Source organism: Oryctolagus cuniculus, chromosome 15, assembly GCF_051225735.1.
Source record: "Oryctolagus cuniculus isolate XC-2025 breed Fujian yellow rabbit chromosome 15, ASM5122573v1, whole genome shotgun sequence".
NCBI classification, from domain to species: Eukaryota; Metazoa; Chordata; class Mammalia; order Lagomorpha; family Leporidae; genus Oryctolagus; species Oryctolagus cuniculus.
Genome location: NC_142881.1, coordinates 14,177,098 through 14,193,163, shown reverse-complemented (window position 1 = coordinate 14,193,163; position 16,066 = coordinate 14,177,098). Strand labels below are relative to the sequence as shown.

General features: G+C 52.2%; 1 protein-coding gene across 16 annotated transcripts in view; it reads right to left on the bottom strand.

Annotated features, from left to right (window-relative positions):
* GFRA1 (GDNF family receptor alpha 1) overlaps window positions 1-16,066 on the bottom strand; it is a 232,134-nt gene that overhangs the window by 21,986 nt on the left and 194,082 nt on the right. For all 16 annotated transcript variants that reach the window (XM_089313980.1, XM_089313977.1, XM_070057165.2 and 13 more), the window contains 2 exons: window positions 15,256-15,390; window positions 10,071-10,252 (listed from right to left, as the gene is read on the bottom strand). In XM_089313980.1, coding sequence (XP_089170106.1) covers window positions 10,071-10,252; window positions 15,256-15,390 — 317 coding nt within the window. The remainder of the gene's footprint in view (window positions 1-10,070; window positions 10,253-15,255; window positions 15,391-16,066) is intronic.

The following is a 16,066-nucleotide window of genomic DNA, read 5'->3' as shown; positions in this document are numbered from 1 at the left end:
CCTCCCCAGTTTCTATGCAGAAGCCCTAACCCCCCATGAGATGGTATTAGGAGGCGGGGTCCTGAGGCTCGAGCCCCATGATGACATCAGCACCCTTAGGAGAGGATGAGACACCAGAGACCCTTTTCTCCTCCACAAGACAGGGAGAAGACGGCCCCCACCCAGAACCCAATCTGCCTGCCCCTTGATCTTAGCCTTGCCAGCCTCTGGAACCATGAGCAGTACATTTCTACGGCTTAAGCCACCCAGTCTGGTGTTTGTTCTGTAGCCCAAATGGGCTGAGATAAGTAGTAACCGCAGGCCTCTCCAGGTTTTTCCTGTACCACCTGGCAAAGATTCGGGCCACTGTACCGTGTTCTCTCCTTTCCCTTAGCTCCTTCACATTTGAGGCGGCGGCAGCTTAGAGGAAGGAAAAGTAAGTCTTTGAGGCTTTGGGCAGTGATTTCCACCTGGGGGCACTTTTGTCCCCAAGGGACATTGGGCAATGTCGCAAACAGATTTGGTTGTCACAACTGGGGAAAATGCTACTGGCATCTAGAGAAGGGGCCAGGGGTACAGGGCAGACCCCTGTCACAGGGAATTACCCAAATCGAAATGCCAACCGTGCCAACGATGGGTAAGCCTGACCCATTCAGAGCCAAGAGCTACCACTGAACGCTCATCCCTGAAGTCACCAAGGCTGGCAGAGGGGTGTGTGGCCCGCCTATGGCAAACACGCCAGAGGCAGCGAGTGACTCCCATGGAGAAGGGGCTGCCTCTCAACACATCTCAAAACCACCACTCCACCTTTCCAGTCTACTGCACCTTGGCAGAGGAGGCCAGAGAAGCCACTGGAAAACAGGCCCCTAAAGCAAGGCCTAACTCAGGCCCCTCAGAGCACTTTTCCGCTGAGGTGGGATGCAGGGGACCAGTGATAACCAAGTGAGGCCTCCAAATTCCAACCAGCTCCCTTAGGGGAAGCTTCACAGTAGAGCGTTAGAATTAAAATTCTATTTTAAAGCAACCAGCTCTGATAAGGCGTTGTGCAGTAAAGGTTTCTACTGGCTTTTGTTCCTGGTTCCAGAGAGAGAATCTCTAAATCCTAAGAATTTCTAGAGGCCGGCGCCGCAGCTCAATAGGCTAATCCTCCGCCTTGTGGCGCCAGCACACCAGGTTCTAGTCCCGGTCAGGACGCCGGATTCTTTCCCTGTTGCTCTTCTTCCAGGCCAGCTCTCTGCTGTGACTGGGGAGTGCACTGGAGGATGGCCCAAGTGCTTAGTCCCTGCACCCCATGGGAGACCAGGAGAAGCACCTGGCTCCTGCCTTCAGATCAGCGCGGTATGCCGGCCGCAGCGGCCACTTGGAGGGTGAACCAATGGCAAAAGGAAGACCTTTCTCTCTCTTTCTCTCTCTCTCTCACTGTCCATTCTGCCTGTTTAAAAAAAAAAAAAAAAGAATTTCTAGAGTAATAGGAGTGCGTTTGTAATGCCTGGGTCCCCTGGTTCAGCCCGGTGTGCATGGGTCAGCAAAACCAACAAAACCAACCATGGATCAGTCACAGCATGGGGACTTTGAGCCACAGGAGGCCAGAGAGTGGGGAGGAGACTGTGTTCAGTCCTGGAGCCAGCGATTCAATTAATACTGGCTATGCAATCAAACACCAATAAAAACTTTGGACACTGAGCTTGGTGGAGCCTCGTGACTGGTGAACACAGCGCAGGGCAACATGCTGGGGCCAGTCGGCTACATCCACAGTGAGCTAAGCCACGGCTTGCAATGTTGGCAACCCATACTGGAGCACTGGCTCAAGTCCTCCACTCTGCTTCTGATCCAGCTCCCTGCTAATGTGCCTGGGAAGGCAGCAGATGACGGCCCAAGTACTTGGGCCCCTGCCACCCCCATGAGACCCCTGCATGGGATTCCTGGCTTGTGGCTTTGGCCTGACCCAGACTGGGCTGGTGTAGCCATTTGGGGAGTAAACCAGGTGATGAAAGATCTCTTTTTCTCTCTCCTTCCCTCCCTCCCTCTCTCTCCCTCTCTGAGCTGATCTGCCTTTTGAATAAATAAACCTTAAAAAAATTTTTTTTAATTCCATGGGGAGAGGGCACAGAAGCTCCGACTGAGAGCCCCTGCCCCACCGACCCTGCTCTTTTCATCTCTTCATTTGACTGCGTACAATTCACATTCTCTATAATAAAGCTGTCGGCCTAAGTACAGCACTTTCCTGAACTCTGTGAGTCGTTCTAATGACTTGAACTTGAAAGGGTTATGGGAATTCCTGAACTTGAAATCGGATGGTCAGAAATGCAGGTGGCCTAGGAACCCCCAAGTGCAGCTGGAATCAGAGTGGAGGCTGCCTTGTTGGGGACCTGCCCTTAACTCGGGGAGTCTGACATGGCTCCAAGTGGTTAGCGTCAGAATTGAGTTGTCTTGTGGTACGCCAGTTGGTATCCGCATAAGCATCATTACTTTCCTTTATGCTAGTTTATGAACCAGCCTGACACTTCAATCTGCCAGATGTTCAACAAGCATTGAAGGACAGATTTAATCTATAGTGATGAAGAATGTTATCCAGAAACAGAATGTGTAAGGTACTCTGATTCAGGTAATGCAGTGTAGCTGTTTAAAACACATCCAGGGGCTGGTACTGTGGCACAGTGGGTTAAAGCCCCAATGTGCAGTGCCAGCATCCTATATGGGTGCTGGTTCAAGTTCTGGCTGCTCCTCTTCCAACCAGCTCTGCTATGGCCTGGGAAAGCAGAAGACATGGAAGACCCAGAAGAAACTCCTGGCTCCTGGCCAGGATCAGCTCAGCCCTGGCCATTGTGGTCATTTGGGGAATGAACCAGTGAATGGAAGACTTTTCTTTCTCTCTGGTTCTACCTCTAATTCTTTCAAATAAATAAATCTTTAAAAAATTAAAAATAAACACAGAGATGGCAGGGAGAGTCTACTTTCCTGTCTCTCCTCTGCTGATCAGGCCTCTGTTCCTTGGGTCTCTTGTCTGAAAAATGGAATAATACCAGTTCTGACCTCATGAGGATGGCTCTGGGAAGTGCTATATGCACATTTGCTCTATTAATGGCAAAGCAGACAAAGCTGAGGTGACACAAGTTATTCAAGCTAACTGGTCTGGGATCGATCATAGAATGTGACTATAGTTTCCCAGAGTGCAGTCTGCAGACCACTATGGCATTATTCTGGGTGACGTATAAACTTCCTTTCCTGTTTTTAGTGTTTCCATGCTTATTTTAATCTGCAGAGCCCACACAGTGAATTCATGATGTCACATGTTTTCAACAGCATCACATGCGTGCAAAGGCTCACATGTGTGAATCAGTAAGTATGTCTCATCATGAGTTTAAAGATAAATATTAGGCAGCCAAGTGGATGGCTGGAGTGTAGATACGGGAAAGACTCCCAAGTCCCGGGCTTTGGGGCTACAAGGCAGGAGCAGTCCGCACACACCACCTTTTCTGCAACCAAGAGCGTTTCCCATTAACGACTGTGTCTCCTCTTCCCAGTGTCAGCCTTAGTTAAAGCGATGCGGCCGACAGCCCCACCCCGGTAAGCAGGCTGGAGCGAGATCTGACCAGTGTGGCAGCTCCAAGTCAGGGCTCCAAGAAGCAGGCTGTTAAGACGAAGCTCCCAGGAGGCTCCCTCCGGGCAGAGAGAGGGGGAAGCTGGAACAATGCTAATCCCTCAGGGCCTGGTCCTTTCTTTGTTGTGTTGGTTTCCCTTCCTTCTTGGTCTGGTGACCAATGCACGCTCCTCCCATTCCCCTCCTCTCATTGCGATTTCCTGCAATGACATATCTTAGAACTGGCAGGATAACATTTGTTTCAAACCCTTCTTACGAATTAAGAGACCGAAAATGTAAAGAGCTGTCTCTGTCTTCTTCCACTGCTCCCGGCCCCACGGCCACCGCATCGGGGTGAGGCTTTCTCGCATCTCAGGACAATGACACTGGTGGCCAGCGCTGAGCGCCATGGTCACCTGGTCATCATGCTTGGCTCTCTGCCTACTTGCACCACTCTTTCATCCTCACAAGGACACACAGTATTTTGCATTATACAGCCAGAGAGGGTAAGAAATGTGCTCCACGTCACACAGCAATAGGAGGCAAGCCAGGTCTTTCATTTGGGTTTCACCAACTTCAAAGCTCCAGCAAACCCAATCCTAGGCTGTCAACCACAAGTTAAGAGGACAGCACGGAGAAAGTGTCCTTGAGTAGCTCCACCGTGCAGACAGGGGTGTAGTCAGAGGCGGCAATCAAACATCTAGCCCAAGCCAAGGGCCTGGGGTGGAAATACCTCTCCCTCTCCACTCCCACTTTCCAGTCCCCTATCCTCCCACCAGGCACCCCACCACCCAGCCACACTCACAAACACCTCTTCTCCAATAGAAGATTAACGGGACGCCAAAGCGCCCCATTGCTCGGCAGGCATAAATTGCAAGAAAAACATTTAGAATATTGATTAAGTGCTTCATGCTAGAAGATTTAAATTTACCTCCTGTATTTCCAGGATTAGCTGACATAATGGGGTCAGTCTGCTGGCACCAATGATTTACAGCGCACACATTGGCAGCTCTCCTTTTAAAACTCGACACTTCAAAGTTTCACTTGGTCCCGGCCAGCACGGTCCTGAGTGTTTAGTGGGCTGAGATAATCTCAGCCTCTTCTAGATGTTTGGAGTTTGGCCATGAGTTTTTAAATCATGTCTGATCTGGCCTGGCCCTTCTGGAACAAGGGTACTTTGTGTGGGTCCGATGAGTGTTGGGGCCACAGGGAGATGGGTAAGGGGTAGGATCATTGAAATAGAGGTTATTTTCAGTATACCAGTGCAGAACAGGTAAGAATTAAAAGCTTACATGCACCCTCCACCTTGCCAGCCACATCCTGTAAGTGTTTCTGCATGCTTGAGTCTACTATTAGAAGAGAAGGAGATGGGTGGAGGCCTCGCTGGGAGGCTGGGAAAGTGCAGCCCTAGATGGAAAGCCAAGTAACACACTGTGTACAGGGTATGAGGGGGAAGACAGTAGCCCTCTGCCCCACTGGCCTTGGCAGGAAGCACTCTCACAGGGGCTGTCCGTGTGGACAACTCTTCTACAACTGGGCAAGCTGCTTCGCTGGTTGCTTTCTGGAACACTGCCTTAGAAATCCCAGCAGGACGAGGAGATGGGACCTGAACCAGAGATCTACCAGGGCTGGTCCTCCACGTGTCCTTACACTTGGGTTTTATCCAGCTCACAAAAAGAATAGCGACTTTGGATGCAGCTTGTGCTGTTGGCCGCAGATTCCACCAACCCTGAATGGAAGGTTGTCGAAAACAATATTGCATCTGTACTGAATGTGTACAGACTTTTGGTTCCTTGTCATTATTCCCTAAACATTACTGTATAGCAACTATTCACTTAGTGTTCATATTACATTGAGTATTCTAAGTACTCTAGAGACTGTTTACATTATACAGGAAGATATGGGTAGGTTACATGCAAATACTACAGCATCTGATACAGGGACTTGAGCATCCATGGATTCTAGCATCTGCAGGGGGGCCTGGAACCAATTCCCACTGTCACCAAGAATGGCTGTATTCTAGCTGACCGTGGAAATCGGAGGTCCACAAACATCACAGTCAGGGCTGCAAGTCCCCACTGCTAAGCAGCGTACAGCAACACAAAGAAGAACTTTCTCCAACACTGACTTACATCCCCCAAGATATTTAAATAAGCGACGAGTACAGTCCATTTGGTTTAAATACCCTGAGCTTTGCCCAGCCACCAGACCACTCAAGGGCACAGGAGATGAAGTAATTGGTAGAATTATCCATCTCTTTGTTTTCACGTGACCACTTTGTACAAGTCAAAGGAATATGCCAACAATAGCACAGCCTGCGTCATGCTCATTACTAATATGACTGCCAATTAATTCTGACATGCGAGCTTGGCGGGTTACCCAAAACCTGGTATTTGATCACCTCAGGGGGCGAGCACTTGGACATTTCTGTGACATTTCATACCAGCCCGTCAACTTCCCTTCTTTGAAGCCGAGTTTTTCCTCGGGACCACAGACGAGCCCTGGGTTCACCACACCCCGGCCCCCGGCCCCCGGCCCCCGGCCCCTGGCCCCCGGCCCCCGGGCTGAATGGCACTGGGCATGTGGAAGATTACACTTGGAGGCAGACTTTTGGAAAATGTTCACTCTTAGTTCTTCCCTTCCAAGGGGGAAATCAATCTCAAATGTTAAGACAGACCCTCCAGTGCCCGAGAGATTTCTCATATTATTGTGTATTTTAAAATATTACAAGAGGGTGCACCTCAAGGGAACTGAACTTTCCAGCTGCCAGAGACAGTGCCTTCCTCCGAATCTGTTACCAGTGGATCCCAAGCTGGTTTCAATCAGTTCTATTCTGAGTAATGACACACGTGACTGGAACAAGCCCGTCCTGAGGACCCCCTGGCAACTGGTAATTCATCTGGAGACAGCCGGGCAGGCAAGGGAAAGAGAGATGGGGACAATGGGTCTCCCGGGAGCCCGAAGCCCAGGCACCAGTCCTAAATCAGCAGGAGGGATGATGTTCCTGGGGTGAAGGCCCGTTGCTTATCACGGTCCCCTCCCCCCACCAGCCCCCATCCTCTGGCCTCAAATGACCAGCTGTTCACATAGGTCACCCTAAGAGGTCATCACGCCGTGAGAAGTTCTACTGGCAAGCTCTCGGTCCTCCCCGCCCCTACCTCCTGGGACTGAGGTACAAACCAACCCGGTCTAAGGACTCACATATGTGAGCTTGGTTCCTGCTGCCCTCATTTCTATCACTGCCCTTCAGCAGAGAGCAGGCCACACAGCTCTCAAAACCAGCTTCTCCCCCCCACCCCGCACTTTTCCTTTTTTTTTTTTTTTTGACAGGCAGAGTGGACAGTGAGAGAGAGAGACAGAGAGAAAGGTCTTCCTTTGCCGTTGGTTCACTCTTCAATGGCCGCCGCGGCCGGCGCGCTGCGGCCGGCGCACCGCGTTGATCCGATGGCAGGAGCCAGGTGCTTCTCCTGGTCTCCCATGGGGTGCAGGGCCCATGCACTTGGGCCATCCTCCACTGCACTCCCTGGCCACAGCAGAGAGCTGGCCTGGAAGAGGGGCAACCGGGACAGAATCCGGTGCCCTGACCGGGACTAGAACCCGGTGTGCCGGCGCCGCTAGGCGGAGGATTAGCCTAGTGAGCCGCGGCGCCGGCCACTTTTCCATTTTTACTCCTCCTCTTTCCTGACCCAAAGGAAGAGCCCCCATTGTCATTGTCCCAGTGTCACAAGAACAAGGCAAAAGCATGCTGGCCTCAGGGTGGGAAATCCAAGCTCTCAGAATCACCCTGTGCCTCTGACTAAGTCCCCAGTCCCTCTGGCCACAGCTGCCTCATTTGCCAAAGGGAGGGAAGTGTGCCACACACGAAGCACAGGGCTGCTACGGAGAGTGACAGGAGCAGGTAGGTACGGAGCTGCACCTGTCGTGCCGGCTTACCCCAGAGCTCCCCAGCACCCACCCCCGAGCGAGGCACATCACCATTCCTCTCCAAACAGGGTCCATGTGGCCAAGTGACTTGAGACAGGGATGGCATGGGACATTTTAAAGCACTATTCTGGAATGTTCACTGTGCCCCAGGTCATCCTCTCACCTGCAGGAGGCCACACCCACAGAGGCTGAGGCTCTTCAGCGAGGCTGGCACACTTGCTAAGACCATGAGGACAGGAAGAACAAGAGCAGAGCTGGGCACACACGTGGCTGCCAAGCCTGGGCCCTTATCCCCTGTCTCACATCTGCACACATGGGCTCAAGCAGGTGGCTATCTTGAGTGACAAGGTAAGGCTTTAAGGAACTCTTAAGACCTCCCAGGGAGCAGGAAGCTGGCCTCAGGATCCGTGGCTGCTGGGTCTACCACTGGGTAGAGCGCTGGCCACCTCTTTCTTTGCCAGCCCCACAGCTCACGACCCCCTCCACCGAGAGCCTCAGTGGCAGCAGCCCTGAGATAAACAGCCAGCTTTCCTCTTACTCTTGCCCCTCTGTTTACAAGGCAGAGTTGCTACCGCTAATCCAGAGAGGAAAGGCACGGTATCTTGGGGATAGAGTGCGCGTGTGTGTTCCCTGACGTTGCCAGGGCAACCCTGGGGTGGTACACACAGTCCTCCAGGCAGGGCAGGCTGCTTGCCAGACCCATGTTGGAGGCAGAGCAGTGGCCTCATGGCCACGCCAAGGAGCGTCGGACCCCAGGAAACACGATCAGGAGCTGGGAGGGGGCGGGAAGAAGGGACCCCTTCTGGGACCTGAACTTGAATTTCACTGACTTCCCATCCCATGGATGACTATTCTGAAACGTCACCTATTAACTCAGCCTGATTTTTTCAAAGCTGTGCACAGGCCGCATCTGGCCTGCTATTCTAAGTTCACTGCCAGTGACTTGAGATCTGTCTGCACGAAGTTCCTGAACACAGAAGGGACTTAATGGACAGGCTGTCCCCATAGCCGCCTTCCGTGGGAATGCTGTAGCCAGGGCTCACCCATGCTTTGCAGAATCCACACCTGCTGCCATCACCACCTTAACTGGGTGCTAGCTCTCACACGGTCACTTGCCTCTACTGAGGCCGGAGTCTCTGAGTTGAGCCCGAAGGGAACCAGGGCTGCCCTGGGATGAGGCACTGAGATGAAGCGGCAGCCCAGTTCCCTGCCCGGCTCCACATCGCCTCCCCCTGGCTGGGGTCTCTCTCTGCACACTCACTTCCCTTCTCTGAGACTGGGGTCCTGCAGCAGGATGGAGCTGTCAGATGCCACAGGAAGCCCCAAGCCACCGCCTCCTCCTGGTGTTCTCCACACCATGCTTAGGGGGTGGTAAGAACTCAGATAATGCTGCGGACGTCTGGCTGGCCCTGGGCTGCTGCCTTCCCTCTCTGCTTCCTCCTTAGTTTTCTGTGTGTGTATCTGAGAGTGAGTCCAGGGGTGAGGACCCACGAGAGAGGCCAAAGCCTCAATGAGCGAAGGAATCCAAAAAGAGGGGAGACGCTGCCCCCAGCAAACACAGTGGGCTGTAGGTTATGACAGCGGCTCTGGTGAGAGTTCAGGGGGGCTGACCCCTGGCAGGGGGGGGCCGGGAGAAGGGAGGTTCTACAAGGGGACAGCACGGTGCATGGCATCCGGGTCACACAAGGGTCCCCTTGCACAGATGGCAGGAGGCAGAGCTCACCCAGACCCCAGAAAAGACAGGAACCCCCAGGGAAAGAGTGAGGCTCCTGGATTCACAGCACTGGTTCTGTGACCGCCCCCCACGATGACCCGAGCAGAAACTCCTCTCTGAGCCCAGGCGTCCTCGTTAAATCCAGGGCCAGATGCAGCAAAAGCACAGTGACAGCAGCTTCCCCAGCGGTGCAGCAGGTGAGGGGGCTCTGCGAACCTACACCTAAGTAACGTCTCGCCAAACGCCGCCTCCCCGTTAACACAGGAGGGCACGAGAGAGGCAGGCAAAGGCTGGACTTGACTAGAGGTGGGAAACCACTATTTGTATCTGTGGCTCTGTAGCAGTTTCTCAGTCTCTCTGCCTGGACTCTGCTCCCATGGGGAGCTTTGTAGGGGTGACTCGCAGCTCCTCTGCCTGCCCCATCTGGCACTCTACAGAGAAGGCAGCCCCTGGTTTACCTCCACAGTCCTCGGTGTTGCTTTGTGGGGAGCCCAGATCAGCATAATAAAGAAATAAGTAAGCAGCCAACCAGCTCCACCACCCCCTGAACCATAACATCCAGGATGCACCTGCTGGGACCCCTCACTCCACAAGTGAAGAAACCAGGGCCAGACGCAGGTGCCTTGATGAAAGCCACGCCCCTAGTCAATGGCTGACTCCACGCCCCAGCCTGCCTTTCTTGCCACTGCTTGAAACATCATTGCTATCTCCACTCTGTATGTTTAAACTGCAGTTCCAGCATTCAAACCTGAGCAGCCTGCTCCGAGAATCTCCAAACACATTTCAGAAAATGAGCCAGCAAGCCCCCAGCAGTGAGCGCCCACGCAGCAGTGAGTGCCCACGGGGGATCTGGACCCAGTCCCCAGTCCTCACCTGCAAGTTCGCACAAGGTGGTAAGACATGAGTGGGGATTTCGTTCTCAGACCCCGCTGGCCCCAGGGACTTGCTCTTGACTCTGAAGGCTGTGGTGGTGGTGGCCGTGGTGGTCTGTCCTGGGAGAGCTGGCTGCCACACAGTCACATCAGAGCCATTGCCAAAGGCTTGAATTGCATTTTCTGCAGTAAAACAAGACAAAATCCGATTTCAAAGTCAAGCAGTGAATGACAGCCACAGCCAGGGAGTCACACTACAAATCCTGATGATAGCATTGAACTTCTCTGACCGAAACCTATCCCTCCACCCACCCTACACATACAGAGAGCCAATGTTAGGGGTCAGGTGCTCCAAAAACCAATGCAATCATTAAACACAGAGCCGGACACTTAGCTGTACTCCAGATGCAACAGATATTTACCGTGTTCCCACGTGCGTGCCTGGTGCTGACCAGGAGCCTCACTCTGAAGTACTCATTGCTCCAGCCCTTGGAGTACACAGGCTCATAACTGTTGCATGAGACTATGACCATCCGGTTTCTCAAGAAATTCCTTGTGCTCTGTCAAAATTCTATAGCAGAAGCAAACTAACTCATTTTTTTTTTTTTAAATCAGTGCTTCCTTGATCCAAAGACCAAAGCAACTCTATGGTATTCATACTAATCTGGCAGGAAAAACACAGTTTCTTTAAAAGAGAAACCTACCCAAACCATATGCAAGTCTAGTGAAAATTTAAGTAAGATTATTTTTTTTTCCCTTTCTGCTCCCAGTCTTCCAAACAGAATCTGCATAATTAGATAGGAGCAGCCCTGTTTAAATGAAAAGTTTAAAATGTAAAACTTTAAAAGCTTATTACAATTTCATAGGATTAGATTGTTTTTATGGCAAGAGTAAATTGGTTGTGTGTTGTTCCCCTCCCCCAGATGAATAAAAAACAGTTTTTAATCAGGTCCTCAGGGGTTTGCCCTGGATTTAGGGATTTTTTTTTTTATTTCATATTCATTGTATGAGAAATCAAACTCCTCCATTTGGGGCCTGAATGTGTAAATTGTTCGTAGAGGATCCTTTGCTGGCATTTTGCAACACACAAAACAGAATAATTTCAGGCTAATCTGCCTCTTGGAAGTGACATTTTGTTCTAAGATTGTAACACTTAAAGGTTTGCAAATGGGAGCTTGTTTTCGACACCTTCCCATTTCCGGGGGCTGTGAGCAGATTCCAGGGACTACAGAACACCAGTCAGGCCCCTCCAAATGTCACAGGGCTTGATGCATCAGAGTGCACGGGGGCCAGTGTCTTTAGGGGCCCCCAGGACCACAACAAGAAAACCTTCCTTTTCCTTGTTAAGATGTAGACTCAAGAGACTCCTGTCGGCGACACTGGCACCCTTAGCAGAGCGCTGGCTGGAGTCTGTGTCTCTGCTTCCCATCCAGCTCCCTGCTAATGCACCTGGGAGGGCAGTGGATGACGGCCAAGCACTAGGGCCCCTGCCACCCACGTGGGAGACCCAGATGAAGCTCTTGGCTCTTGGTTTCAACCTGGCCCAGCCCCAGCCGTTGCAGCCATGTTGGGGTGAACCAGAGGATGGAAGATCTGTCTCTCCCTCCCTAAGTCTGGATTTTAAATAAATAAATAAAAATTTTAGATAACAATAATAAAAAAGGAATCTCCTGCCATTGGCTAAAATGAGCTGTGCTTGCCCAGTGTGTTGGCCTGGCCATGTAGGAGTTCAGCGGCCCCGGTCACCATCAGTGGGAATGTGCTAAGTGCCCAGCACTGCTCTACACAGCACTCACACAGCAGTGAATAACAATGACAGCCACAAAAGGCCGGAATCCTGGGAGGAAGGGAAGTGAAGTGTGCGAGACCTGAGGTGGTGAGAAAAGCTTGGAGACAAGTAAAGCAAGGTGGGGGGCACGGAGAAGTGGGTGACAGATGAGCCGTCAAAGGAGGCACCCTGGGGAGGGCCCTGAAATAGACACACACATCAGAGTAGCCGGCATCTCTCCTCCACCTCCATTCCATCCCAGCTGTGTCTGCAAAGCTCTTGGCTTAAGGACACCCCCAAACAGGAGATAAGCAATTGTTCCCAGGAGATGCGTTTGTGACAGCGGAACTGGGGAGTGGCACTGTGTTTCTCCACTTGGGTTGGAATTCACAAATTCCAAGTCTTTCTAATCTAGGGCCTCTGAGAAAGACAGTCTGGTGCTCTGTGCCTCTGCTACACAGAGTGTAAATGGAACGACTGCGAAGACTCCGGCTGGCTTTGGCCCCGCTGCAACAAATGTGTTTACTTTTATTGAAAAATCGTTAGGAGTAAGATACCAGACTGCTCGCCCCTTCACCAAAATGTCCTTATGCAGGGGCGACTTCCATTTCTCTGTGAGGGAAAAGGGCTGCAGCCAGGGAGTACAGCTCCCCCTGCAATGCCTGCGTGGCCGCTGCTTTTCCTGCGCTGTGCCAGTGAGGCACAGCACACGGAAAGGAGAGATTGAGGGGTCCTCGCCGATCTCCCCTCCTTCGTATAAACTCATGGGAAAATGCATACTATGAAAAACACTAGTGTGGATGTCAAATAAATATACTGCCCCAAAGCAAACATATCTTTTTCTTTTTTTGAAAGAAGGCTGAAAGAGAGAGAGAGAAATCTTCCATCAGTGGTTACTCCACAAATGGCCACAATGGCCAGGGCTGGGCCAGGCCAAAGGCAGGAGCTGGGAGCTTCTTCTGGGCCTCCCACATGCGTGCAGGGGCTCCAGGACTTGGGCCATTTTCTGCTGCTTTCCCATGAGCATCAGCAGGCAGCTGGGTTGGAAGTGGAGCAGCCAGGACTTGAGCAGTGCCCATATGGGGCGCTGGTGCTACTACGCCACAGCGCCGGCCCTTAAACATAGCTTTCAATTCCACTTCTTCCCACTTTCTAAAGTAGCCTCATTACTTTCATAAACTCAAGACCAAGCAAGAGGTCCAAGTTCAATTCCTTGGTGTGCCCAAAGTCTTAGCGAATGCCTGCATACCAGATGCTAGTTTTGTGAATCCTTATTTCACTTAAAAACCCAAAAGCTTTTTTTATGTTTAAGAAGACTGAGGCGATTGATTTCAGTGGTGTTACCTGAGGCACCCGGAGAGCAAACAGGACTTTGTTTCGTTTTGTTTTTCACTCAAACAAAGAAATGATGATGAGATCCTAGGGTAACGCTGAAAAGCTTTGTGTGTGCACAAGGGAAGTTGCTCTTTCTTTAAACATCAGTGGACACACTGCCAAAGCAGCGTGGAGAAACTGGCAGTGCGGGGTTCTCAGTGATCTTAGAACCTGGATCCAGCCCTCCCCCCCAGGAAGTCAGACCTGGGGCCTGATGTTCTGCTCCAACAGGCCCTTTACCACCAAGCACAGACGGTCCCTGTGAACACCGGCATTACCCAGCTGTCTCAGGAGGGCACGGTGGGGCAGTGGGTTATGCTGCCCGGCTTCCTATTCTGCAGTGCCTGCTTCAGGTCCCGGCTGCTCCAGCCCCCTGCTAATGCACCTGGGAAGGCAGCAGAAGACGGCCCAAGTACTTGGGCTCCTGCCATCCATGTGGAAGACCCAGATGGAGTTTCTGGCTCCTGGCTTCGGCCTGGCCCAGAGCTGGCTGCTGCAGGCATTTGGGAAGTGAAAAGGCAGATGAAAGTTCTGTCTCTCTGCCTTTCAAATAAATAATTTTTTTTTTTTTTTTACAGGCAGAGTGGACAGTGAGAGAGAGAGAGACAGAGAGAAAGGTCTTCCTTTGCCGTTGGTTCACCCTCCAATGGCCGCTGAGGCCGGCGCGCTGTGGCCGGCGCACCACGCTGATCCGAAGGCAGGAGCCTGGTGCTTATCCTGGTCTCCCATGGGGTGCAGGGCCCAAGCACTTGGGCCATCCTCCACTGCACTCCCTGGCCACAGCAGAGAGCTGGCCTGGAAGAGGGGCAACCGGGACAGAATCCGGCGCCCCGACTGGGACTAGAACCCGGTGTGCCGGCGCCGCAAGATGGAGGATTAGCCTAGTGAGCTGTGGCGCCAGCCCAAATAAATAAATTTTTGAAAAAAAAAATAACAGTAATATCACAATCATACTGCTAGGTTCTTTGGGAAGACCACTGGAGACAAGAGCAGGTATATCTATACCTCGTACGGCAGGGGTGGGAACATCCAGCCCGTGAGCCATATAAAGTAAATAAAATCGTTCGGTCTGACACTGCCAAGGCAACCACAGGCGAGACTCGAAACTCAATAAATCTATAGCAGACTAATTTTTCATTTGATCATTTTGTATGGCCTGCAAATGATGTTACAAATACCCAAATAGCCCTGGTGGGGGGAAAAAAATAAGCATCCCCACGCCTGCCCCATAGGATGACCATGAACACACGGGAAGCGCCTGTCACGGGGGTGGCCACAGAAGACAGAAACTCCCGAGTTACGTGCCCGCAGGGGTGCACGTAAGAGGGGCGTGGCTTCTGGAGCTGATGAAAGCCCGTTGTTCATGGGGTGCATTTCTCTCTACCCTCGTCCCTCTGGGAACCCGGCATCTAGACTGCCTTGGGACACCACAGTACCAAGCGAGATTCTGTGTCCACGCAGGGCCCCTGCCCCCGCAGTGCCTGCCTTTGGTGTCTGTGACCACCGGCCTCCTGAGCCCCTGGCTGCTGTGCCAGCTCCTCCAGGCGTGAGAGGTGCGGCTCCTGGGTGCCCACCCTGAACACCCAAGGGACTACCGCTTGTCACGGTCTCATTTCCCTCAGAGCCTGGGAGGCGGAGCCCCATCTCCTTCGCCCGAGCTCCTCCCACACTCTGTTCCACCCAGGTTTCACAAACTTCCAGGATGGACTCCCCACTGGCTGCCCAGGTCCCAACATGAGCTGCGGGTGGAACCATCTTTCCCACGTGATGCACCCCTGGTATGTGCAGCCCTGGCATCCGAGCCAAGGAAGCACCCAGTCCATTACTTGCTTGGTTCCCCACTGCATTTCACAGCGTGGCGAAGAGGAACTAGGGGCAGGAAATGAGAGAGGGAGAGAGGGAGAGAGGGAGAGAGGGAGAGAGAAAACACGAGAACAGAGGCAGCATCAGACAGAGAAACGCAGAGGTGCACGCCACTTGAACTGGCAAAGAAAATGCACGTGTGTGTGTGTGTGTGTGTGTGTCTTCTTTTTCTGAAACTCACTGAGGCACGTATTGTCCTTGAAGAAATTCAAAAACTTCCAGCACTCTTCCAGGCCGTTCCCGCTGTTGCTGCAGTCACACCACGGGGCCACGCTGAGGCTGCTGGAGTCGATGTAGTTAGGGGTCATGACTGTGCCTGTAAGCAAAACACACGCCATTTTATCCCCGCGTGCCAGCGCGGGCTCCTCCGAGCCTGAAAGGGACCGAATGCTCCTCCGACCGCAGCGGATGTGCCGTGGAGAATGACACGCTCTGACGGCCGAGTGGGAAATTATGCTAAGCAGTGCATTTTCTTGGCAATTTATCTTGAGCACATAAAATAATTCACACGTTTACTTTAAAAAATTACAACAGAACTCCTCGAGCTGCACCTAGGGTATTTTTTTTTCCCCTGCACAAATGGTACGGATGTCACGGAGTTAGGAGAGGATTAATTCGGACTGCGTGAGTTGCCAAATCTTTTGTGTTTTCATGAAAGCACCATTAATCTTCATCAATGGGTAGAAATGGGTTTACATACTTACAAACCCTCGTAGGACTGGAGTCCACCTCCCTCGGAAGAGCTCACACAGGGAAGCTCAGACACCTCCCCTGGGTCGCCCCCCACCCCCACGCCATGTCCTGGAGGTGCACAGGTGGATACAGGTGGCACCTGGCCACCAGACTCTCAGCTGATTTTAAATAAACTCTTCAGAGCTGCAAAAGAACTAGAAGCCAAGAGCAGAATTCTCTAAGCCAGTGCTCCTGGAGTTCTTGTCTGTGGACCCTCAAGAGTCCTCATCAAAATGCCGGGTGGTCCCTCCCGCCGCGAT